This window comes from Rhamphochromis sp. 'chilingali', assembly GCF_963969265.1.
Source record: "Rhamphochromis sp. 'chilingali' genome assembly, chromosome: 9".
NCBI classification, from domain to species: domain Eukaryota; kingdom Metazoa; phylum Chordata; class Actinopteri; order Cichliformes; family Cichlidae; genus Rhamphochromis; species Rhamphochromis sp. 'chilingali'.
Window position 1 is genome coordinate 29199037 of NC_137936.1, and position 26530 is coordinate 29225566.

General features: G+C 40.5%; 3 protein-coding genes across 10 annotated transcripts in view; 2 read left to right on the plus strand and 1 right to left on the minus strand.

Moving 5' to 3' along the window:
- The window catches only part of ippk (inositol 1,3,4,5,6-pentakisphosphate 2-kinase), a 28404-nt gene extending 18285 nt beyond the window's left edge, over nt 1-10119 (plus strand). The window contains exons 7-14 of the mRNA XM_080891093.1: nt 2623-2681; nt 4371-4443; nt 4945-5097; nt 5411-5531; nt 6060-6195; nt 6284-6386; nt 7262-7353; nt 7882-10119. Of these exons, the coding sequence (XP_080747219.1) occupies nt 2623-2681; nt 4371-4443; nt 4945-5097; nt 5411-5531; nt 6060-6195; nt 6284-6386; nt 7262-7353; nt 7882-8098 (954 nt within the window). The 3' untranslated portion in view covers nt 8099-10119. The remainder of the gene's footprint in view (nt 1-2622; nt 2682-4370; nt 4444-4944; nt 5098-5410; nt 5532-6059; nt 6196-6283; nt 6387-7261; nt 7354-7881) is intronic.
- Nucleotides 10120-11589: 1470 nt separating this feature from the next.
- The window catches only part of cenpp (centromere protein P), a 120470-nt gene continuing 105529 nt past the window's right edge, over nt 11590-26530 (minus strand). Inside the window, exons 7-9 of the mRNA XM_080891095.1 lie at nt 12508-12587; nt 12327-12418; nt 11590-11896 (exon numbers count right to left, since the gene is read on the minus strand). Of these exons, the coding sequence (XP_080747221.1) occupies nt 11766-11896; nt 12327-12418; nt 12508-12587 (303 nt within the window). The 3' untranslated portion in view covers nt 11590-11765. The remainder of the gene's footprint in view (nt 11897-12326; nt 12419-12507; nt 12588-26530) is intronic.
- ecm2 (extracellular matrix protein 2, female organ and adipocyte specific) overlaps nt 12989-26530 on the plus strand; it is a 29025-nt gene continuing 15483 nt past the window's right edge. For 2 of the 8 annotated variants that reach the window (XM_080891086.1, XM_080891085.1), the window contains exons 1-3: nt 22319-22507; nt 23180-23317; nt 24097-24252. In XM_080891086.1, the coding sequence (XP_080747212.1) occupies nt 22423-22507; nt 23180-23317; nt 24097-24252 (379 nt within the window). In that variant the 5' untranslated portion in view covers nt 22319-22422. Of the gene's footprint in view, nt 18413-22317; nt 22508-23179; nt 23318-24096; nt 24253-26530 lie in introns of those variants that run through there. The other 6 variants (XM_080891091.1, XM_080891092.1, XM_080891088.1 and 3 more) reach the window with 5 other exon arrangements.

Here is a 26530-nt window from a genome sequence, read left to right on the forward strand (position 1 = left end):
GTTTTGTCCACCTCAGCCTGTCGTTCTTTATTACAGCCCACGAGGCTCTTCACTCCATAATGAGTCAGTGTTGTAGACTCAGGACTTTTCCTCCCATCATGCAAACACAATGAAATTGCAGCTATGCTAACCTCATAATGGGTGTGACACTGAAAAACATTTAAAATGATAAGACATTTTAAAATACTGGAGGATAATTGTTATAAAAGAATAACTAATGAGGGTGCAAGTGCATCAGCAGCCGTACACTATTGCACAGAAAGTGTCAAACAACAGCACAAACTATAACATGTATGTGTGTTGCATATAAAAGTGCACATATGGTTGTAGCTGCTGGTACAGGCGACTCTGGGTTTGTAAAACAGAAAATGTTGTGTTGCTGTTATTTCTCCTCTCTGTCTCTGGTTCAGACAGCATTAAATTCAAGTCCCTAAAAAACTTACTGACTGCACAAAGTTGGATGTCCTATTTCCTTAAATGAAAACCAGTATTCAGTTTAAAAAAACTAAAGTGGGCTGGAACTGTGTGAGTATCAGGTTAGCTCAGCCTGAGTTTACGTGAAGTCAGGGAGTCAGGAAATAAAACAAAAAAATACTGCACCCTGACTTATTGTTTTAAATAATTGTGATCATTGCCAAAATCGATCAGCTCTATGAGATGATTGTATGTATAAGTAATTCCTGTGAGCCGAACGCTCAGGTAGCTCATCCTAAAAAGGTAAACCTGCCTGAGCAGGTTTTTTTGTGTTCAGTTAACTTGTTCATGTCATGTTTTGTCAAACTTCCCGTTGGATAAGTGAAGCTTTGATGCCTTCAGAACAGTGTGTGTAGTATTTTCATGTGTGTGCGTGGCTCCACTTATAAATAAAGCGACTGTGTGCAGATCCTCAAACGACCTTTTTCATCCATCTGATTTGTGTCTGTAGCTGCAGTGAAGTAATCAGCTGAAGGCAGTAACTTGTTTAAAAACAAAAAAACAAAAACCAAACTGAAAATGTGAGCCTTTGTTAGATGATCAGATGATCAAACAGAGGGAGTAAAGAATGAAAGCTGCTCCAAATAAAGGTCTGTTATCTTCTGCTGTTCAGATGCACAAAAGCCCTGATTGATCGTGGCCTGGATGGGCACACCTAAAGTCTAATGCTTGTTTTGAGCTCGAGCTGGGGAAGAGGATTGCAGATGGTGCTTGTTGTCGATGGAGGAAGTGTACAGAATATCCTGTCCAAACAGTCTGTGGGTCACTGTTACTTGTGCTGCTGTCGGTCTGTCAGGCAACTGCAGAGAAGACAAAGTTATAACCTACGAAGAGCTGAACTGAAACGGAGTGTTTTAAAAATGGACAGTGTCTACTGCAGCCACAGTCGGCCACACGTGTCTCCGCTCTGAAGAGGTCAAAACTCCAGCAGCACCTGTAATTGCAGCTCACAAGCTGAAATGTGTCACTCAGCCATTAAAGGTTTTCTGCATCCTCTGAAGTGCTGCTGGAGGTTTTCACCTGATCAGTTTATTTTCCCCCCTGAGCATTTTTGAAGTGGGTCATGATGTGCAAGAAACCTGTGTTCTGTTTCAGCATAGAGTGATAGCATATAGATAAAGGTAGTACACACTGAGGTCTACAGATACTGAGAAAAGCAAGTTTTAAAATAGATTTTTAGTTTTCTTAGAAGTAAAATGCGAGCTCACTTTGAAGTATAGAGTAACTCGGTCCTTTTAAGCTCTATAAAACTGTTCAGTTTTCTCTTTGGGGTCAGTTATTGATCATGAAGATTTCAGTCCTGTTTCTCACTTGTGACTAATGATTTTGTATTCTGTTCTTTGTTTGGCGGTCAATCAGTCTGTTGTTCACTTACAAAGGCCCGTTATTCCAAGCTACCCCATATCACTTTCAAAGTGTTACTACTGAAGCACATGGATACAGGAAGTGCCATGAGGTGCTGGGGAACGGGTTTCTGGTAGTCTACATCTTTCTAAAAGGCAAACAATAGAAATTAAGTCCGTCCCTCCTCTCAGTGGTTACCAGCAGCCAGCAAGATACTGAAGAAAACAAGATGATCGCTGAATGTTGCCACTCAGCACTGACATGATGTATTCATGCTCTTTTACAGTTGTACGACCCGTCACAGTCTTTGTAACGGTTAACTGCTTCCTTTTACCTCCGGTCTACAAGACGAGAAGGAATTTTATCTATCCCAGGTCCCATCCTCTCTCCCAAAGTTGGGCCTTTCTGGATCATTAGATTCTTGAAATGAGTCTCTGCTCTAAATTGCTAAATGACGAGAGACCTGTTTTTAAAGCAGGAGTGTCAATCACGCCGTCTTAGAAGAGAAACGGAACCGGCAGAACAAAGAACGGTGGCAGTTCATATTGCACACTTCAGAACAAATTTACAAAGACCACCATCCTTCAAATGACAAAACGGCAAAAAAAAAAAAAAAAAAAAAACGAGAACAAAACCGCTCACTAACTTTTAAAACACATGTTAATAAAAATCTGAAGGTTGATCTCATCAAAAGTTTAGGACTAGATTTAGTCTAGCCCCATGAAAACCCGCACCTAACAGATGTTTGCTGTTTCTGTGTTGCTTCTCTCTGTTTGACATTTCTCCACTCTTCTGTGTCTGCAGGTGGCCAACGGGAAGTGGAAGAGACGCAGTTTTTACTGTCCACTCGACCTGTTCTCAGGGTGAGACTCTGCAGTGTTTAAGACACAGCTGCCTTTAGTGTCATTTACCATTCATGAAATGTTTTCTTCAAATATTGCAGTAACACAAAGTGAAGGAAAAATACTTTGGTTATCTCACAGTTGAAGTGGAATAATGCATTCACTGTGCAGCCAGTCCTGTTTGTGAGGTGTTTGTTGAAGTGTGTTATCTGTGCCGCTCATGTTGTGGTCTGGAGCAGCTGTGTGAAAGGGCGGCTGAATAACACTGTGGCACTCCTGATTGGATGCTCCCGTCCCCACTTTGTTTAATATTCCTGACGTGATGGATGGAAAACATCTGGCCACAGCTACGAAGACTTTATCAGGCCCTTTATCAGAAATTCGTGTGCTATGAAGTGAAGGGTGAACACATGGGCTGATATTTTGATGAGTTGAAATGTGGGCCCGTGACAGCTGATGATGCCGGCTTTGCACGATGATGGCTTTGGATGGAAAATTCCTTGTGTTGATCTGTTTACTGTGTGATGAAGTGTCTAAACATTAGTCACACACATGGGCCTGACATTTAAGAGTACACGTGGTTTTCCTCTCACATTTTTCTACATCTCTGACCTGACGCCAAACCTGCTGATTTTCCTTAATGTGGGTATGGGAGGGTAAAAAAGCTAAAACCATGGGAGTAACCTCCTAATTTGTTGTGCAGTAAAAAAACAAATAAAGATAAAGAAATGTTAAACTGAATTGCTTGAACAACAAGCGACATTAACAGTAATTGAGTCATTTTTTTGTGATTAAAATCATCATTACTTGTCGGGGACAAAAAAAAATAATTAATTGTAGTGAAAAAGTTGTAAATAAGGGAGAAGCTGCTTCTTCCCTGAGAGGCCTCCAAACAGGCTGACTTGTTGAATCTTTTTCTACTTGTGCAGTTGTGAACTTCAACATTTAGCGTGCTAAGCGAGGCCTGTGGAGTCTGAGATTAGCTCTTGGGTGTTCTGCACACTCTGACCTTACGGTGACTTTGCTGGGATATCCACTCCTGGAAGATTGTGGATTGTAACAGGAGCCTGAATGCTCCAGACCAGGAAAGTGATGAAACCTCTGCTTTTATGTAGGTGCCCACACTTGCCTCTATCAGGTCGCCCAATAATGTTGTTGTGCCCCCTCACCTGAATTCTGCTCATACACCTAAACTATAAGTTGCACTAATTCATGCAGTTTGTTAATAAGAAACTTAAATGGCCATATTACTGATAAGTTATTGCAGAGTAAGCTCAGTTTACTTGGTTCACAGATGTTTATCGTGGTAACCAGCACCACTGTGCAGGTCAGACTTTGGGAAGGTCTCCTAGTGTCTCTTTGACACTAAAGAGGCTGGTTTTAAAACAAGGTCCTACTCGAAAACAGCAAACAAAAGGTCACTGATTCACTTCACAGAAAAAATGTCTGCTGCTGGAAGACGAATGTTTTTGAACATTTATAACTGTGGCTACACTTCTCTGATTGTTCTATGTGTGGGTGTGACTATGGATAACGTGAGAGAGCAAGTGTGTTTTTATTAATTAAATGGAATAGTGAACCGACTTGAGCTAACCCAACCCCAACACCTCAGCGTCTTCCTAACATGCAGACGTTTATTTTCCGTACTGCAGATCAGCTCTTGAGAATAAAGCTTCTATTTCTGTGTTGTTGTTGTTTTGTTTGTTTTAGGAACAGACAGAGAATGCATTTTGCCATCAAACACCTGATAGAAGAACCTCAGAACAACTTCAAAGTATTCAAGGTGAGTTCAGTCACACTCATTCATGTTTAACTTGAAGTCTTTGTTTTTATGCGGCCTTGTTTTTACTTCTAGGAATTTCACCGTGGAACTATTTCAACATAAATAATATCCTGTTTTCTAAATATTTATGCTGGCTGTGATGAGCGTGTTTACTCTTTCACTGTGAGAGATCAATAGATCAAAAGGTGAAAGAAACCTGGAGCTCTTCACTGTGAACGAACAGGAAATGTAAGCTGAGGGCACGCCTCTCTAAGAACAATTGTGTGATGGAGGTGAAGTCATTGGAAAAGGCTCAAAATGCAGTAACAGAAAAATAGTTTGATCTAATCCAACTTCTAAATGCACCACAAGCATCGCTGGTTAAAACTTTGGCCTCGTGTTTTCATGAACTCATCCTCAAAATGTCTGAAATAAAGAAAACCGGACACTCAGTATCAGGTCTGTGTCATCTGAGGTCACTTAAGCAGCCACAGTAAAGTGTGTGTGTGTGTGTTTTTTCAGGGCGGTCAGTGTATTTACAGCAGTAAGGAAGGCAGCGACGAATCGCCGGACATGAACTCTCTGCTGCATCATCTCAGACCTTACTTCCTACACGCAAACAATCGAATGAACTGTCACGTGACCTGCAAAGCAGTCCTGAACGACTTCATTCAGGTAAAGGCACACCTGAATAAATCTGCTGCAGTCTTACACTGGGACTATTCATTACATACAGACTAACAGGATAGTATGCAGGAATTCATAAAGTTCAGCATGAACAGAACTGAAACTTTTTACCTTTTAAAGGAGGATTTAATTTAAAAGGGTGTGCTGTTGTGTGTGTGCCTTAAAAAAACGAACTTTATTTTTCAGCAGTATGGAGATTTATTGTGTATGAGCATTTTTCTTTTTAATGTACAGTACACACAGTTTATAAATCCCATCCTCGAGATTTTAAAATGCTGACCCCCCCACCCGTTGTCTGCAGGTCCTGGTGAATGCCCTGCTGAGCAGTGGAGGAGGAGATGGCGGTGTGGTGGCGGACAGACAAGCGGAGGGGCGGAGTTTCTGTGAGGCGAGCATCTTCAACAAAGAGAGGATTCGCCATGGTCAGGACCTTTCTTTTCTTTTGGGGTGCAGACGGGTTCACTGATCTTAAGTAGTCCAACATTATCAGCACTAGTTTTTTTTTAAAGTTTTCATCCACAGAGCTGGAGCAGTCCCACCATTCCCGTGTTAATCACATGCCTGATTTTTATTTTATTTTGTGGCCTTGCTAGCAGTGCAGCCTGTTCTGTTTTAATTTAGCTACACTCCGAGGATTAGTCATTAGTCATTTTGATATCAGTTCAACTATTTATCAAAAATAACAAAATTAAATTACTGGCACTTTTAGTATTACAGCTGGTGCAGCTGTGACGGCCTCCTTCAGAAACCTTTGGACTGAAAGCAGTGATTGTTTTCTCAGCACAAACATCTGAATGTGATTATGTAAATGTGCAAAACAGAAAAACCTGACTCGCTTTTTTTTTTTTTTTTTTTTTTTTTAATGCTGCGACTTAAAATTTTATAAACCCTGATATTAGACCTGATGAGAACAGACTGTGACCTTCCTTTGAACACGTCTGTGTTTCCAGGTTCTCGAGGTTTACCCACCGACAGTGTTTTGTTCAGGATCCTTCAGACGCAAATGTTGGACACATTGGACATCGAAGGACTTTATCCTCTTTACCGCCAGGTGGAGCAACACCTGCAGGACTTTCCCAAAGAGAGGTAACCCCCTGTTATTGAAGCAAAATTTAAACTGGGAAATATAAACTTTGGTTGCCTGGTCTCTTACATCACTTCCTGTTTATGCCAGGACTCGTCTTCAGATAGAAGGACCGTACAATGAAGCGTTCTTGGAGAAGCTGCAGAAATGTCCGGCAGAGGACGACGGCTCTGTGGAGTACGCTGTTGCAAAGGTCAGAGCCCTGGAGACGAGTGTTGGTGCACTGTTTGCATCAGTTTCACATTAAAACAACAACAGCCACCAAAATGCTTTACTGAAAATGAAACACAGAAGTAGAAAGAACCAGAGAGCAGAAACGTGATATACAACCTAATCTTGCCAGACTATCAGGCGGGGACGGGACCACTGATATACAGTCACGCATGTCTTTGCACGGTGAGAGGAAAAATCAGGCAGATGTATCTGCAGCAAGTCGTTCTGTGTACTCAAGGTGTTGTTTTGACCTTTTGGAAGTAGAAGTTGTCTCAGTAATGTCAGCTTTGCTTCCAAACCTCCTCCTGTGCATGTGCAAAGTGACACTGCATTACAGCTCCATTAATCACTCAGTGCAGAGTACCATCACTATCATTGTCTCTGGCTTCTCCCACCAGAGCACTGCAAAAATGTCATGATAAATGACAGTATGGAAATACACTTACCTACATGTTTGCTGAGTGAAATGAGGAGACGTGCATGCCAACACCACGTTCACTATAGTTTTTCCCACAGTTTAGTTTTAAATATTCGTTATTGTAATATTGGAGTATGAACTAGACTTTAGAGATAAAATAACCGAAACAAATAATGAATGTAGCGGGCGTGTCCCTGGTTTTAGTCGTTAAGTTTCATAAAGCGTGTCATCACATGAATGTGGTTACTGAGACACGACAGCGATTCAGCTGTGAAGTTTTTACCAGCACAAAACTGGATGCTGGGGATTGAGTTCCTACTTTTGTGTGATTAGTTTCACTTTCATTGGAGACGGTGAATCTGTGTTACCTGACTTGACAAAAGTCCTGCCTACATAACGATATTCTAACAGCTCTACCTGCTGTGTTTCTATTGTAGGTGCACCAGTACCGTGTGGCCATGACAGCCAAGGACTGCTCCATCATGGTCGCCCTGGTGCCCAGCAGTGAGGAGGAAGAGGACAATGAAAAGTGAGAATTCAGCTGTGCAAGTAGAAAAATCTTTTCTGTAGGTGAAACAGTGACGCTTGGATTGAGAGTTTCCTCATCAGTGAGTTTGAAAACATGTTAAAAAAAAAAAACAACAACAACAAACAGCTGGAGGAAATGTTGTGCATTTGTTGGCACTAGGAATGCATAAAGTGTCTTTTATAAGAATCGCTGATGGCTCTGTTTACTTGAGGATGTTCATGTGCACAGATTCACATCAGGGTTTAGTTGTAGTACTTTATCTATGAATAATAGTCAATGACAGCTTTAATTAGACTGTTCATTTAGTAATGAACAAAAAAAAGAAAATTGACTCTTGAATACATCGTTGAGTTTTCAGCACAGAGAGGTCTGGAGTAGGAAGCTCCTTCACAGGTTTGTCCTTTGATTTACAGATGTGAAAATAAAATACTGAGAAAGATCAACACTACTGTGTATTAGAGAGTCCAGCAGGTGGCGCCATCAGCTTGTCTTTGTGTTTCTAATCCTCCTCCTCCTTGTCTCCTCCAGTCTTTCCAGTCAGAGGCAGCTCAGGGACTTCAGACCTCCTGCTTTCTCCTATTCAGCCTCCATCCTGGATTTGGACCCGAAGCCGTTTGACAGCATCCCCCGCCAGCTGCGCCTGGACCAGAAAATCGTCACCTGTTATCTGAGGACTGGCGGTGCCTTGCCAAAGGGCCCTGTAAGAGAGAAGGAGGACTGCACGCTGCTCTTCCACCCCATGTGAGCGCCCAGTCCGAGTCCTGAAGAGGAAGATAACTGTGGCCCTGATGCCTCTGATGAAGAGGAGACGCAGTGTTGGTGGGATTTTGACCACCCTCAGCGCAGAGCTGCAGCTCCTCACTGCACTTCTGTTGCTGCTCTGCACGAGGTCACCTCTGAATAACCAGATATTTGAGTGACTTCCAGGTGTTTGTGTTACTGATACAAGAGCATTTGTATCGCCCCCATCGGGAGGTGAATTCGAACATCTGTCATGCTTTATTAGAGCGTCTCCTGCTTTAATAAAGCGTATGGTGACAGTTAAGAATTAACCTCCAGATTGCCGCATGTGGCAGTGCTGCAGAAGACAGAGAAGAGGGGAAGTGATGGAGAAGCAGGTTGTTGGGCTGATGTCAGTTCATAAATGTGGGCGTGGCTGTCCTCTGATGTTGAGAGAGAGGAGGTGAGGATCTCTGCTTTGCTTTGGTGTAATGTCACTGGTCTGAGGTTTGATTCTGAGCAGGCTTTGCTTCCGTGCTGAAAGAGGTGGCGTGGTGTTTGGTCATAAGCAAAACGCTGCCTCCCTGTTTGTCCCAAACCCCCATTGGTTTAATCTGCTAAATATGCGAAAGGTCAAGCCGCAACACAAACCTTTCAAAGTGGATACAAGCAAAAAGCTGTGTTCATGTCACTCTGGAGCCACTTTCATTTTCAAATTGTTATTTGGCTTCATAAAAATGGACTCACAAGAGTATGTGTGCTAATTTTGGTACATGTGTCCTCTTGTGAAAGTTTAATTAGATTTATCAGAGAGGTGATCTCTTGCATTTCTGCCTCCACTCCAGTAATGTTGTTGTTGATGCTCACAGTCGGTCTTTTATACAGGATGAGAGGAGTAAAACAAAGGTCTGGATGGTACTGTTTGATTAAAAATAATATCGTGTCTGAGAAAATGGAAAAAAGTTAGCAAAACTGAGCTTCATGATGTACTCAGGTAAAGTGACCCTTTGAGGTACAGCGGGGCCTTTACCTGAGATGAAAGCACATTACTGCTGCATTTCACTCATTCTAACATTCAAACTAATTGTTGCTCTGTAGAAATACAGAAACCTCGAACTTCAGCGTCCTCGTAACGTGGACTCAAGACTCTTCTGTCATCGGATGGAGACACTGATGCATGATCATCACGCGTGTGATCATACACAGAGCATGTCTTTCATTCAGTCTGAGTGCTGCGATTTAACTGAGCTGAAAGCTGAATTTATGAGTTGAGTCATTCACTATAGCAATGATGTGATCATAAAGAGAAAGTAAACAATGATTACTTTTCCTTTGCTGAAGCGAGTCTTGCTTCTCAATAATACTTCTGAACACATAGTCATGCATGTGTACAGTCACCAGTCTGTTGCTTTTCCAGCTTTACACCAAAATAAGCTTTAACATGCTAAAAAGAAACTATATTTCTATATTACCACCACCTTTAATTCTGCCATACTCAGTTTCAGGATTCTATGAGTGGCATGTTTCCCTCTTTAAAGTCTGTAGTTTGAGTGAAATTCAGTAAAAATCAAAGACTTGACAAACATTTAAGTCTGTCCACCCAGGAAAGCATGCACTGTGCATTTAATTAGGATATTGATATCATGCCATGCAGGTATTGATCCAATACCTGAGTTCAGTAAAGAGACACTCAGAATCAGTCATTTATCTGTGATAAATAAAATGACAAATACATCTATAACTATAGATTTACCGCAGGACCAGGACAGAACCTCATTACTGTAAAGAAAATTTGCTGGCATGAAATACCTTCACGTTGTGAAGTGCAGAGCACTTCCTGTCAATGTCAGCTTTTTGTTTTTGACTAGAAATGCAGCTGGTGTGCAGAAATGTTACCTTAACTTTACTAATAAATAAAATATTATTAGTTTCCATTATAATGAAGTAAACCAGCATCCACAAACTAGTGCCCAGTCATTGAACCCCTGCTGTTAGTGATGTTTCCAAGGCGTTGCATGTTACTCTGCAGCATAGATTTAATTCAAGGCTGCACAGAGGGGGTGTTCAGGGTTTCAATGCGAAGCAGGGGAAAGTTGCAAAGGCTGCTGGGTAATAATAATAATTATAATAAAAATTACTCTTCTGACAAGCTGAGCTTCATGCTGCTGCTGGTTTTTGTGCCATAAGTGGCTTCTTGTTGTCTGTGTGTGCATCCATGTGCCTAAATGTTCTGGTAGGACTGGAAGCTGAGGGGGGGTGCATGTGAGTAAACTGTTACAGGCTGCGATCCATGGACGCAGCCATGAACTCTCAGTACCTCAAACTCCTGAAGAAGCTCGACAGGGTCATGTGACGTTTGAGTAATGATGTGTTCAGGAGCGCTGCAGGTTTTCCAGCAGTGCCAACAGGCTTCAGATAAACTGGTAACACTTGACTTCACTTCCTGCTTCCACTCTCCACCTTCAGATGCCTCCATCAGCCAGTCTGAAAATGAATCACACTAAGAGTCCTCCACACTCCATTCCTCCTCATCGCCTATCAGAAATTCTGTTAAATCCAAACACTAAGCTGGATTCAATCAAAGTCCGGCTCCCTTTGACACACACCTGGATTTTTGGGAGGAGGAGAAGTTGAAGGTTGGAGAGTGGACAGCAGTGAACTGAACCAACCACTGATCGTTTTAAATGTTGCAATGAAGACGCCCCAGGCAGGCAGGCAGGGCAGCGGAGCGCAGTGAGATCGAGGAGTGTCCGGACACCTACACATGTATACCTCTTCCATTGATGCAGAGCAAGTTCTGCATCTCCACAGGATCGAGAACTGAATGTCAGGCAGATCTTTCTAGTAGACCTGAGCCGAGTAATTTGGGCTTCCATCTAATGCAGAAGAAAAGATAATCGGGAATAAACTGTTACCCTCTGCATTCATTTTCACTACAAAGTTCTCATTTTTCACTCTTTACTTCAGCTCGAGTGTGAAGTGGTTGGAGACACTTGGCACCAGTAATAATTCCACTCACATGAAGGTTAAATTAATTGGGATCACAACCGTTGACCAAACTAATCAAGACCCGACTACATGTGCCTGTCTGATGACTTTCTCGCCCCTCTAGCAGCCACTGATGTTTGTTTTAAGATCGAGCTTCAGTGCTGCGTCTGTGAATAAGCGTTAACAGACAGCAGTTTGTCTACAAACTTTCAGCTTTTCATAACTGCCCAATTTTTATTTTTGTTGTAAGATTTAAAGAAGAGAACTAACACTATAACCACTGGACGAGGTTGCATTTATCGATGGCCTCGGTGTGAAGTAAAAATCATACTTTTCGGTCTGTAAACAACCTTCTAACCGTGTCCAGACCGCTTTGTCTCACCCGTGAGCCGCAGCCCTGCTGCTGTCTGAGCGTTGGCCTGCAGAAATATCACAGCACTGTGATACCGACAGACTTGTAATAACTGTGTAAATAGCTGAGAGAAGACAAACTATCAGAAATACAAAAGGTGACACTGCTGTCTGGCATTTTGTATTTAAATTATTTATTTTTGTAGATTTTGACCCGTGAGCTCTGCTGTTACAGTCGTGCTCTTTCTATTGAAATAAAGATTTCTAAGAGACTAAACTCTCGCTGTCCTTCATTTCTGTGACATTAATCTAAAATAGAAAGAAAAAAATATTATATTGGAGGTGTTTCTGTTTTAAGTTTCCTGTGAAAGACTGACTGCTTGGATGATGGACTCCAGGGCAGCTTCAGGTCCCAGAATCCTCAGCAGGCTCTCAAAGGCCTCAGCAGCACCGCCTACAGCCTGAGAAGGGAACAGCTGGAGAGCTGCAGAAACACAAAGATCACAAAACCAAAACTATGAGCTTAACTGCAGGATTTGATAATCAGAGGGAGTAAAGTTAAATGTCACAGTGGAAAAAATCAGTTGTCGGATGAATAAAATGAGTTTTGCTTAACCAAACTGCAGTTTTCTGTGATATTTGAGTGGTGCATAAACTAATTATTTATTAAACTGAGTAATAATATTAAGTGTAATCACTGAACGAGGATTTTTTTTCAGTAAATGAGCGCAGAATAGTCATGACATTGGATTTGCAACTTATCTCTGGGTTACATTTTCTGCGTGGACGTTATGTTATTTTCTCACTCAGGATCATTAAACATGCTGAGAGCACTCTCTGACTTTTAAGGTAAGAAAACACTTAAAGTGTTTGCCAAAGGGTCAGTTCTGCAGAGCTCAGGATCACCAGCTCACCTCTCTCTGGGATCTTTGTGAGCAGGCTGATCTTCGGCGTCACAACGCCCTCTCTGGAAACGTCAACTGACCAATGAATGAATAACATACAGCTGTAAACCAAAAAGAAAAAAATATGACATTGCATTACAGACAGCTGCATTTTTTTCTGACTGTGCTGGATCATGATGAGAGTTCTTGCCCGGGAAGCTTGGGGTGGTTCAGGGTCATGACCTCTGACCTGGGGCCTCCAGGGAGAGCGATGACAGATGGATATTTATCCTGCAGAGAGAAACAAGTTCCTGCGCATTAAATAAAATTCAATTTGTGTGTTTTAAGTCATCAAATACAACGTCTGGCTTTAATTCTATTTCAATTTTATTTATACAGTGCCAAATCACAACAGTTGCCACAAGGTGATTTATATCGTAAGATAGACTCTTACATAAATACAGAGAAAACCCAACAATCATATGACCCCCTATAAGCAAGCTCTTTGGCCACAGTGGGAAGGAAAACTTCCTGTTAACAGGAAGAAACCTCCAGCAGAACCAGACTGAGGGAGGGGCGGCTATCTGCTGTGACCGGTAAGGGGAGTAAGACAGGACAAAAGACATGGTGTGGAAGAGAGCCAGAGATGTTATTAATCTCTGGCTCTCTTCCACACCATGTCTTTTGTATGACTCAGTGCAGAGAGCTTTATTAACACATAGTGAGTGAGAAAGGACAAATTACAATAAAATCAAAAGCAACAATGATTAAGAGAAACATAAATGACTGCACACAGCTTTCCACAGTCCATGCCAAGCATTTTTAAAATTAAAAATATCACAACAGTGCGTAATGATTATATAGCTGCTGTCACAAATGAAGCTAAAAAAAGGCTAAAAAAGCATAAAAACTCAAACTACAATCAAATTATTGTAATTTTATATATAAATTGTCCTCATTATTCAGGGACAATAAATAAATCGGACAGTTTGGTGTTTTCCTATCGTTTACTTGTAGTCACTTAAAGGAAACTTGGTGAAAAGACTGCTTTTCGTCATTTTCAAAGTTGGCCTGCAGATGGCGCTATAACTCCTGTTGTTGCCCTGAACTCTGGGCCTCAGTCAAACAAAACAGAGGTTAGTTGAGACACATTAATCAGTAATAAGGAGCCACGAGGAAGCCAGAGAAGTGAATATTTTCAGTGTGAGGTTGTGTTGTTGTTTCTTTAACTTCGCAGATGAAATGTTGACAAATGAGCGCTGCTTTGCTTCCAGTTACAAAGTTTCCATGTTGGAAACGGCAGCGTGCAAACACGTGTGAACTTTATGAGCTGCGATGATGTGCTAAAGGGACCTGGGGAGATTCTGGAGTGAAACCTGAGCAGATTATAAACTGTAAACCTCGTATATCTTCAGCCTTGAGTCACTGAAGGATCCACTGACGCGCCCAGCCTCCCTCAGGATGTGTTTTCCATGATTATTCAGTTCTTTAGGGAGGGTGCAGCAGGTGAGGGGTGTGTCCAGGTGACTCAGCTAGGAGGCATCTGCAGCTACAGTGTTTGTGTGTGTTGTGTCTTTAATCAGAAGCAGGCTGTGGTATGTTCAACTCCACCTGAACCACGGTGTTAAAGAAGGCTTCAGGATTATACAAAAGGTGCGACAATACAAGCACAACTGCAAAAACAACAGAACCGTTTGTTCCTCTAAGCCAGGGGTGTCAAACACAAGGCTCAGGACCCAGCAAAGACTCCAATCTGGCTTTAGAAATTGTACGTATTAATTCTTTTTTTAAGTTCATACAGCTTTTCCTGCTCATAAAGAGCTCCCCAAAGACAAAGAGGTACTACAAAGTAATTAAGTAGCAGATAATAAATTTAATAACAAATGGTGTTTTTTTTTGTACAGTCTATTACAGAAATTTGTTTTTCTTTACAATGTCAGTAAGGTCAGTAAAATTTATTTCTCATTTAAATCATGCTAACATGTTTCTTTTATTTACAAAAGCAGCATTTTTGTCTTCTATCTTTTGGACAATTAGAAACTAATTTCTGCATCTGCAAGTGGAACAAAATAAAATCTGCTCACAGTCTTCATGTTAAGGTCAGAGGTCATGATTCAACAATAAGAGACTGGGAATCAATGGCACCCATGGGAGAAAACCAGCGATGACCAAAAAGAACACAGAGGCTCATTTCACCGTCAACCCCCCAACAACACAAAACACAACATCATACTGATGACGCCCCACACTTCAGGGAAAATATTCTGTGGTCTGACGAGTGAAAGTTGCACTTTTTGTAAATTGTGAGTCCAGTTACATCATCAAACATGGTAGTGGTAGTGTGATAATCTTCAGGATATGGATGACTTGGATTGATGCAACCATGAATTCTGCTCTTTACCAGAAAATGCTTAAGAAGAAAGTCAAACAAAAAGTTAATGAGCTCAAGCTTAAACTCTGGGTATGCAGCAGGACAATGAACCAAAACACAGCAGCAAGTCCACCTCTGGATGGCTACAATTCTTGATTGCAGCCTATTGTGGCACAACCAGTTATTAGTTTAGGAGGCAGTTAGTATGTTTAAAAAAAAAGAAAAGAAAAAAAGGTAGGTTTAGGTACCTTTTCACCCTTAATAAATTAAATCTTACAAAAATACCCAAAACAATTTAAGTAAAACAAAATGAGCTTGATGATCTGAAACATGCAGGTGCAACAAAGACAGACAAAGAAAAAAGAGACTAGGAGTTGAACAGATACTTTTTCGCAGCACTATAATGAAATACTTGTATACTTTTTTTCCTCTTTTTTACTTTTTATATATTTATCTGGGTGTGTGTAAACAGTCCATGTCTCAAACACATGCACACAGAATCTTGTTTTTTGCACAAATTAAGCTGTGAGCATGATCTCAGAAGCACAAAAAAACCCCCAAATGTTTCTGTAAAATGTAAAAATCATCACTCAAAACTATTCCATCCATTGTGTTTGTGGACACTCTGGAGACAACCATGCTACAGCCCATTTATAATCACCAGTTAACCTAACAGGTAAGTCTATGTGAGGAAGGTGAAAGAAACCCACAGTCACAGGGAGAGCATGCAGACTCCAGACTGAAAGGCTCCAGCTGGCCAGAAAATTAAGATAACAATAAAACTACAATAACATTTTTAAACGATAGAGATTTTTGTGTCTTTTTATTGAAAGTGTGCCTAAACCAGGATTTTATTAGGACCACCCGTGCAGTCTTGTGCCAAGAACGTTAATGAGGCGTACACCAAACACAGACACACTTTTCACTAAACCACCACCACCCCACACTGCTACGTTAATAATCTAGGGAAGGAGAACTGAAAACAATTTTCTGTTGTACTGAATTAGATTAGATGGCACAGGTTTTCCTAATAAACTGGATGGTGAGTGTATGTACACCTTTAAAAGACTGGTAATACCTAAAATTCAGTGCTAGAGTTACATAAATGCTCTAAGCTGTGTCATAGCCCCACATCAACACTTCCTACTTGCCGTCTCAATTCATTTTCATGTAAAACATCTCTACATCACAAATAATTTTTCTGGATCATTTTTAATGATCAAATTTGCAGTTTTCAAGTTTATTTATATACGGTCAGTTCACATAATAGTTGCCTTGAGGCGTTTTATTTTGCAAAGACAGAAAATAAGCTCAGTCAGACAAACCTCTGTGACACTTGGTAACAGTGGGGAGGAAGAGCCCCCTTTGAACAGGAAGAAACCTTCAGGTTTTAGTAGTTTAGTTTAGACGTGGATTGTGACAAGTATGCTAACTAAATAATTTCAGTGCGATAACAATTACCATTATTAACACACCCAAGCTTAATAATTTTACTCTCACAGTTCCAAACTGCTTCCTGAGTGCCTGCTTTGCCTTCAGAGTAATAAACAGGCTCCTCTGTACTTATAATGACGAGTTCTGATACCTCAGTGTGTGTAAAAAAAACATGTGGTTTGAAGATCAGTAGAACAGTTTCTGGGTTATTCCAGGGGTAGGTGCATAGACAGAGGCCACCCTCACTCACTTCTAGGGCTGCCACAAACGATTATTTTGATAGTCGACTAGTCACAGATTATTTTTGCGATTAGTTGACTAATCAGATCATGCATCCATTGGATGTACAGCTTATTGCACCAGCATGCATCTGCTCTTATATAACTATCATTAGCTTACAGCTTTAAGTGTTTAAGGTATGTGCTAACTAAAAATAAAGACAAGATGAGAGTTTGTTAAATTTTAATGATATTTGCAGATTGTTTCGATGGAGTTTAATCTGCTTGAGGTTTATTCAGCTTTGTAAAAACTATAACTTTAATCTCAGCCAAACCGATTTAATCAGGAACAAATAAAATACTAAAAAAAAGGCAAACAATAACATTTTTAAGTTATCTAAGTGACTTACATATCATGTTTAACCTGAGTAGCGAAAGATGGCGGTGGGTTTGAAAACTATTTGCCAGGAGTCCGGTGTTCTCACAGGCTCTAGTGAGGCTTGAACCCCGGCTAGCTATCGAGCTAGTGGGTAACAGACGTCTCCGAAAACGTCAGAGCGCTTTTGAAACTATGTGCTGTCTTGATAAACTGAGCAGATATTTGAGGTTTACACAGCTACATTCTCGCCTGAAAATATGTTAATCTATTATTTTGTGACCCAGAAAGAATAATAAGAGTAATATTAAAACTAACTAGCTGCCGCCATTGTTGGAAACTGAGCTGGGCTGCGCTATGAATTCTGGGACAGAGCTACTTCTTCTTCTGGGTTTAACGGCAGCTGGCATCCTTGTACATGCAGTGCTGCCATCTTCTGTTTCAGTCCGTTATTACACTCTTAAATCCTACTACTTATTCCTGCGTCTTTTGGGATCTTACAAAGCTTCAAACGACGCGTCGACTATTAAATTAGTCGTCGACGTAATCGTGACTAGTCGACTAATCGTGGCAGCCCTACTCACTTCTGATGCAAACCAAGTCATTTTATTCGATAAGCAAGTCTGAAATATGACAGAAACTGCTTGTTTCGGAAAAGAGCTTTAAGGGTTACTCCTAGTAGGGTTTCACGGTGTAAGGAGTTAAATAAATGCATTTCGCTGACATATGAAGTCAGTTTGGCTGAAAGTGTGCAGACACGTCGGGACAGAATCAGCTGTAATGGGACACGAGGAACCTGCAGGGTCTTGTTCTTGTAATGCTTTTCCCTATCTGAGCTCCTTCTTTTTATTTGTCAGTGCAGATGATCACACAAACAGCTGTTGTCTTTAATCGTGTTGATATCAGCCCGTTATTCTACCATGCTGGTGTTAACAGAGGAAAAGTCTTCTGATTATAGAAAGCATGAAAGTAGTTAAGGGAGACACTTGAGTTCAGCCTGCAAACAGATTCAAACAGATTCAATAATCTACAGCTACAGCGGCCAAATCGAGTCAGTCAGGGAAGCAAATGTTTTCTTTTTTAATGAGTGTGTTGATAGTGTAAAACAAAAATGTGGCGTCTGTCTGTGTTTAAAATAATAAATGTTAATTGCATCATTCCAGACCTGAAAGAGCAGGTCAAGTTCCTCCTTTCTTCAGGCGGCTCTGAGGATTTTTCCACACTGAGCCTTCTATTTGACACTGAAGTGACACACTCTTATCGGACCTCCATCCAAACTTAACCTTTTCAACTCATTATTAGACTTTAGAGGCAAAACAGGCTTCGTGCTTCATACTCTGATAGTCCTGCTTTTTCTGAGACATCACCGCCGATCGTTTTGCTCCAATATCCTGCAGCATGTTGGCAGCATCCTCACACATACAGGAAGACAGACCTGTCTCACTCTCTCTCCCTCTCTCTCTGTCTGTTTGTTACTCTCTCTCTCACTCGCTCACTTTTTGTTCCAGCTGCTGTACAAATCCTGGCTTTCCTTTGCAGACTTATTACCCTGCTCTGCTCTACTCTACATCTCTGCGCCTGGAGACACATGCAAACTTTAAGTGTCATCACACAGCGACACACACACACCTCTCCTGGAGTTCCTGCTGAACCAGAGGAGGAGGAAAGAGGCTGGAAGAAATTGGCCTAAAGTCCTGCAGCCGCCTTCGAACTGCTGGTAATGTAGCGCTAATGTCTGTCTGTCCTCAGCTCCTCCCCTCTCTAAGTCTCTGCCTGTCTGTCTGTCCGTCTGTTGTACTTGGGTTTGTAAACAGTTGTTTCATTGCTGGAGAACACTTGGAGATTTGTAGCGTGATAAATTAACTTTTTTCAGGTTGAGCATAAACACTGGTTACAATAATAACTCACTAATTATCAAAGTAATGCAAGAAATTCTCTGTAAATCACTTAATTACTGAGCAAAACAGCTTCCACGACATGGGCTTGATATCCATGTGGATCACAGAGGAAAACCTGGTTTACGCTTGTGTCTCTTAGTAACACAGGAAGCAATGAACGACTCCCGTGTTATGCTGGTTGGAATAAACAGATCATGCTGCTCATCGTCTGAAGTTGTGGGCGTGAAGTCTTTGCTAGTCAGTTTTTCTCCTTGTTGTTTGAGGTTAGTTTGGTCTGTCAAGGCCCCGTTTGCTTGCTCCCACTGTGCTGCTACAGATATGCATTTCTCTCTGGTTTAATGTGTTTTCCATTGGGTGATGCCAACTTTGCAGAAGATTTCCTGGAACAAAATTCGTCACACTAAATACAACACTTAGAGGCTGGTGATTGTGATTAGTCAAAACGATGTGAGATTACATCGCAACAAACACAGCCATTACTGCTGCGTCCACTCGAAGGAAATGAACTGGACAAACCAACATGTGCAGGCACTGTCAGAGCCGCAGACGATAGTTTGTACTACTGTGTAAAAGATGACATCAAAGTTTAAAATGTCTTAAATCTGCATTATTTCTCATGTCCACCAGGGGGTGACTCCTCTGGTTGCAAAAGACTGCAAGAGCTCCGTAAATAAATACTTTGCTTCATCCTTGTCGGTGCATTTAAATGTCAGAAGCTCGGTGAGCATCTGCTGCTTTTGTGTCAGATATTTATGATATATACATATTTTATAGAGACTCAATATTTCCAGGAGGCAATGGGAGACATGAGAAACTAAAATAAGGATTTTTCAAGCTTTGCTGACATTTTATGTTAAATATGAGGCTTAGAATGGGCTTTTGGTTGGCTGACTAAGCATGAGAGTAAGCTATTTATGACCATTTCATAAACAAATGTCTCTAATGTTTGAGTCAACGAAACCCCAAACAATTAAATTGGTTTGAAAAAACAAACAAAAAACAAACAAAAAACGGGAAGGATGACGGGAGATTTTCCTTTGGATCTTTGGAAGTCATAAAAATTAGTCTCTGCAGGAAAAAAAACCCTGTAACTGGTCAACATAAAAACACAAATATGTTTGTTTTCAATGAGCTATAAGTGGTGGCAAGTCAGGTTTTGGATGTCAAACAAGCATCGGTTATTTCAGACTAATAATCTTAGTTTGAATAAACATACATTTGTTGGCTATAAGTGGGGTTTTGCAGATCATGTTACTGAGATGTGACACCAATGTTTAGAGCTGTCTTAAGGAAGTTGCCGGTACAATAAGCAGAAAGTAGTTTGCATAAAATATTTGTAATAAAAAGTCAATACAATTCAACTTCAGTTAGTTTGGGTGATTTCTCCAAATCCAGTGGAATGTTTTCGGAAAGCAAAGAGCAGTGGACCAAAGCTCAAGCTTTAAACACCGCCTGGCTTCCATTAATCCATAAACACACAGACTCCTGGTTATTTTTATCCTCTGCTGCTCATATTGGAAGTCTCTCCATCTGAGCCTGCTCATCCAGAAACTGAACTGCTGAACATTTTCCATCTCTTTCCCCTCCCTCCTGTTTTCTTTCTCCTGTCTCAGCTCACATTGGTCTCTCTCGCTCTTTGTTTCCCATTGAATCCTGGTTTCCTATTGGTGAGGGCTGATGTGAGGTGGGAGGGTCTCGGAACTGAATGTGATCAGACCTCCAGTCCGTGGAGCTGCAGACTAAAGTTTTACTCCATCCTAAAGGAAATGTGAATGATTAAAAGAGGGAGGGCGTATGTAGGGGATCAGAATAGCCTCTAACTGTGACACATGTGTGATTTTCAGTGAAACTTCATGGGAGATGTAGTTTTTAACAGTGGTTAAAATTCATTATCTAATATCGCAAAAATAACAAATGAACTAAGATTTAAAGGCATGTTTTGAAGCTTTAACTTTCCCACCAATTATATTCCATCATAAGACATAACACATACTCTCACTGTCATGTTCAAGAAACCTGTTGGAGATTATTTGAGCTTTGATGGTGTATTATCCTGCTGGAGCAGCCATCAGAACCTGGGTTATCTGTGGTCAACATGTCCATCCCTTAACATCACATATAAGCTGTTTATCCCCCACACCCTTACAGCACCTCCACCAGCCTGAACCGTTGATATGAGGCAAGATGGATCCATGCTATCAGGCTGTTAACGCCAAATTTTAACGTCCACCTGAATGTTGTAGCAGAAATCGTAACTCAGATTTCTGCTACAAATTTTCTTTTTTGTCCTATCTTGGCAAGCCTGTGTGAATTTCACCCTTGATTTTCTGCTCTTAGAGATGATTATGCAGGAAAATTTAATTAGATCAGCATTTTTGGAGATAATGTGACCATCCTATCTGACACCAGCAATTATGCCACATTCAAAGTCACTTAAATCACCTTTTCCCCTCATTCTGATCCTCAGTTTGAACGTCAGCAGGCCTATATGACTGACGTTCTGCCTTGTGACTGACAATTATTTGTGCAAACAAGCACTTGAATATAAGTAGCCATGAGTGCAATAATAGCCTTCATGATTCCTTTTAATTAAAATGTCCAAATTGTACATATGTTTGCAAAACGTGGAATAGATGCAACACACCACACCTCACCATAAATGACAAATATCTGAAACTCCACTTTCCTTCTAAAGTATAAACTCTTGGGTGTCTCTCATAACTGTTAAAGAAATACATAATGTCTCTCATATGCAGATAAATCTGACAAATATCACCACAGCCAATCAGCTTTAACATTACTCCAGCCCAGAGGGTGGCAGTGATGCACACTGACCCTTCTGGTAACTGGTAATTGGAAATAAAACTGCTCACCAAAGTTCAGACGGGTAACTATAACTTGTCATCTTAAACAAAAACATTAAGTCAAATGGGAACACAAAGGTCTGCGTGTATGAACCGGTTTCACTTGTACCACAGTTTGCTCCATACAGATTTGTAGTGTTTATGTAGCATTTTTTTAAAGTGCATTTTATTTGTCCTTAAAATACAAACAGAGGAAACTGTTTCCAGTTGATTTTAACAGTACTTTGAATGTGAGCCACATATGGTAAATGTTTTGGTCAGTGTTATTAGTCCTCAAATTGGAGATGGATTGCAGCAAACCTTTTTTCTTTTTTAATTAAATCTAATATCAGCCATGTGGACTGGTCTAAAAACTATAATAATCAGGCTCAGAAGTGATCTGAGCCCAGAGCTTTATTACAGTTTTTGTGGATAATTTCTGTTTTCTTTTGAATTAAAGGTTTAAGGACATTATGAGGACCTGACACATGATTCAGGCTTTTGGTTGAATATACGAAAAGTTCACCTGGTGTTTATTTTGACCAAAATGGAGGCGCTACATGTGGAAACCTTTCTGCTGAAAACATGTAAAATTAATACACTGAAACAAAACAGACACAGAAATGTACCAAAAACAGATGATGCATACAAGTCTGATTGTAACTACACCAGATGAGGAATTTTCTGGTTTCTCATAACTGAAACGTGCCGAGATCTAAAATTAAAAAGCTCAGAGCAATGACAAATCAGTTCTAAATAAAATAATTCCCTGGCATTTATTGACTGAGTACGGAAAACAAGTTGTCTATCTGGACAGAAATCAGAGGCTCATATGATACAGAGAATTGCTTAAATCTGCTCCATTCAGAGGGGGAATCAGACAGAAAAACAAACTATCAGGTGTGCGAAGGTGTGTTTTAGCCTCAGATCTCTATGCTTTAATAATGACAGGACTGCTGTTTATAGACTAGTCATTACACACATACATGGAACCAGCCATTAGGACCCCAGCCGAGAGCTATATGAGGGACAGAAGCAGTGCTGACAGCTCTTTACTGAGAACTGCTGCAGGTAAAATCCTCTCTCTTTTTGTGTTGTCTATTTTTCTGAAGTTAGAGGTAAACATGAATCTATCTGCTTTACTTCAGTTACTTTACCAGCTGCAGGAAGTAAGAATTTAAATGATCAAGCATTAAAAAGATGATTTAAAATAGGAAAAATACTAAAACCAAAAAGAAATCTTAAAAAAAGGGTGGGGCGCTTTTTTTTTAGACCTTTTATAATTTTTCTAACTCATATGTAGCTGAAAAGTGGAAAGATAAAAGAAAATGGGTGTAGAGGGAGATGCAGAAGAATATGAAACAAAGGTCTCATGTTGCTTTCAAAACTTGGACATCTTAAACCCTGAAGAATTTACAGTTTTATATTATTTATTTGTCTTCAGTGTATTCCTTTAACTAGGTGGACTGAGTATTAAATCCATTCTCTTTGGGATTAAACTAAGTTTATAACAACATGTATGCAAAACTTTGCAGCTGTTTGTATTTGTGATGTTTTTTTTTAGTAAAAAAAAACAACAACCTTTCTTTGTGTGGAAAAATGTCCTTTTATTTACTTATTTAACACTGTTTATTTTCACGCTGTCATGATAAAAAGCATGTTTATTGATAGTTAGATCTTATTAAAAGGGGAAAAGTACTGTGTAGCAACCTCCTCCTGAACCTAGTCTGTGCTGCTCTATAGGAATGAGGTGGTGGCTGGTGGTGGCCAGTCTGTGGCTGCTGGTGGCCTTGACCATCCCTGATGCTGAGGCCAGAAACCGACCACGAAACCAGAATGGTGAGATTCTTAGAGTGAGGAGGAGGAGGAAGGATGGACAAGGTGAGACTTTTTTTCCATTCAGGGTAATTTTTTTTTTTCAGTTTAATGCTTAATTGACCAGTACAGAGATTTTTTTTTTACCGTATCAAAAAGATTTGAGGGAGGTAGAGAAAGCCTAGTTTCATTAAAAGCGAAAAGGCACCGAGAATAGATAAGGTGGTTTTAGCAACAGTTATAGCAACAGTTACAATTAGAGCTGTTGTGCTGAAAATGTAATGGGTGATCTCAAAGGTTCTGAAGTGATAGTAGAGTTGACAGGAGTGGAGTTTGGTCTTCATGCTCTGAATCATGTACTTGAGCCCTGGATCTTTCTAGAAATTTCTTGGCAGGGGTGCTGGTGAGAAAGATAAAATGTCACATGTAGTGTGTTTGGGCATTAAACTATCTTTAACACGTCAGTGCCGGACTCATGGTGCATCCACTTCTAGGAAATGGACATCATGTGTCTTGTCTCCACTAATCAGGCACACAGAGCATTTCATGTAGTGATAATGTTTCTGAAGTTGGGCTGTTTCCTGCTATGTGCTACAGTCATATTATCCCAAAAACCAGTGAAGGGCAAGGTCTAAGGTTCTTGTGTGAAAACTGCTGTTTGCTGATGCAAAAACCTATTTACAAAAAAATCCCTCACAAACACAGAAGGGAACATTTAGCTTTCAGTCAGTCTCAAGTAATAAACTCACTGGGAAACAAGTTTAGGTTAAATGACAGTGTCAAAACAACCAAAAACATCCCCATGTTCCTAGAAAGATGCACATTAATATGACCAGTGGTTGCAGGTTTTGGCCGGGCTAGAGCGGGGCGAACTAGACCTCTGAAGATCAGACTGGTTCCTGGTCCCAGCATCCCAGTGGTGCCTGTAGAAGGAAATGCTCTTCTCCTACAACCCTATAAGAACATCCAAGAACAGCACGCCACCTACAACGTCATCCCAGGTCAGTGAGACAACTCTGCTAATCCATGTTTATGTGACCAATAATATAACAGTAACGTAGGGTTACTGTTACATAGATTAGTCGATTCACACATAGGGTGTGGATGGACTAATCAACTTTACTAACAAATATCACAACACAGTGTACAGTGATAAAAAAAAACCTTTAAAATTATTCACATTTCCAGTAGGAGATAGATTAGATGCAGCAATTAGAACCAAAGTGGACTTATTAACACAGAAGAAGGAAGTTATTTTTTTAACATATCCCAAAAGATTCACAAATAAATAATAGGTAATAAAATCTTAAGTGATACAGTAAAAAAACATCCAGATTTAGAGAAGCTGCATGTATGAGTCCAGTCAAACAACAGTTCAGCTCAGAAGCTCCATCCTGTTCTCATAACGAAGCTGCCGGCTTTTACAGCACCGCAATTTAATGACAAATCATCACATTCCAAAATGAACAGAAGGGAAAAACATCTGTGGGAAAAGAGCTCGTCAGAGAAGTAGCCCTGAAACATCGCACACAGAGATGGGGACAAAGGCTCCAAAGAATAACCTCAAAGCCATGTGGAAAACCTTCAGTTTAACACATTAAAGTCAGCATTATGTAATTAGAAGGGAAGGTAGCGGCAGCAAGCTTTTGTTGGAAGCTACAAGGATTTTTCCAATTCTTTTTTTTTGCTGTTGTTTTGGGTGTAAGAACAAGTCTCTGTTTAAGTGACTGTAATGTAACAGCAACAGTCAGACTGCAGTTTACAGTAGCAAGAAGCGGCTCATCAAACCAGTGGACTTTCCACTGAAGACTGGGGAAATGAAAGACCTCTGACCAGAAGTCACAGCATTTTAGTGTAAGTGTTAATTTTGGATGTATTTATATTTTCAAGGTCCCCTTACTTTGCTTCCTTACCTTGCTTTTTCAACAGATTTACTCAGATTGAGGCCCCATTTATAATTCACAAGTGTTCAAAGTATAATTCCAAGTCATGTGACTGTATTAAGTGGTCAAGGGCAGAAAAACTGGAAAGAAGGACTTTGAGTTATGCATTTTTTATATTTTACACAGGGAGCATTTACTTTATCTTAATCTATTTACATTCACCAGGTCGCCGGCGACCTTTTCAAAATTAGGCTAAGGTTAACAGTAATCTGAGAAGACATCGGCTGGTCTGATCATTTATCGTCTGTGTGTAGCAGCAAACGTTTTAAAGTTTGCAGTGTACCTCAGTTCCACCAAAGCGTTCTTATACATGACTGGTCAACAGAACACTGACTAAAAACAGAGTATAACTAACTGTTTACAGAGATTAGGCTGAATCTCTGTAAATTGCAGCAGTCGTTATGGATTTTTGTCTATCTGGCCCAGCAAATTATAAGGGCTATAGCAAAGGAAATCCAACCATCATGAGGGCTTAGGGTGCACCAGACTTCTCGCAGCATTCTTCTGAACAGTAGGACTCTCGTAAAACTCAGATAAAACCTCAGCACCAGTGTCCGCATAACAATCGAAGTTTTAGAAGCAAGAAACAAAGTGATCATGGAGTTTTTCAAAGCTTTTTCAAGAAACTCATCTTTTCAAACTGCTGCACCATCTCCCTCAGTATAATCAGGAAATCTCTGAGCTTCTGCACTGATATACCAAGTAAAAGTAAAAATGACACCATCATACACTCGTGCCTTCAACCTGGCCAAGCTGAAACAACACTAAAGCGTGGCTCATGTCAGTGGATGTAACATCACTTTTGGATTGCACCGCCTTTTGCAAGGATGACAGCAGTGGGTGTAATGGGGCCTTATGCCGAAATGCAGCAAGCTCCCTCTTCCCAGCATGTCCTGGACTGCCCTGCGGCCTCTTCCCAGTTGGACATGCCGAAAACACCTCACTGAGGAGGTGTGCAGGAAAATGCTTAGTCAGATATTACAACCAGGTGACTCCAAGACCAAAGAAGTGTTTCTGTTATATTTACAGTGGGGCAAAAAAGTATTTAGTCAGCCACCGATTGTGCAAGTTCCCCCACTTAAAATGATGACAGAGGTCAGTAATTTGCACCAGAGGTACACTTCAACTGTGAGAGACAGAATGTGAAAAAAAAATCCATGAATTCACATGGTAGGATTTGTAAAGAATTTATTCGTAAATTAGGGTGGAAAATAAGTATTTAGTCACCTCAAACAAGGAAAATCTCTGGCTCTCACAGACCTGTAACGTCTTCTGTAAGAAGCTTTTCTGTCCCCCACTCGTTACCTGTATGAATGGCACCTGTTTGAACTCATCA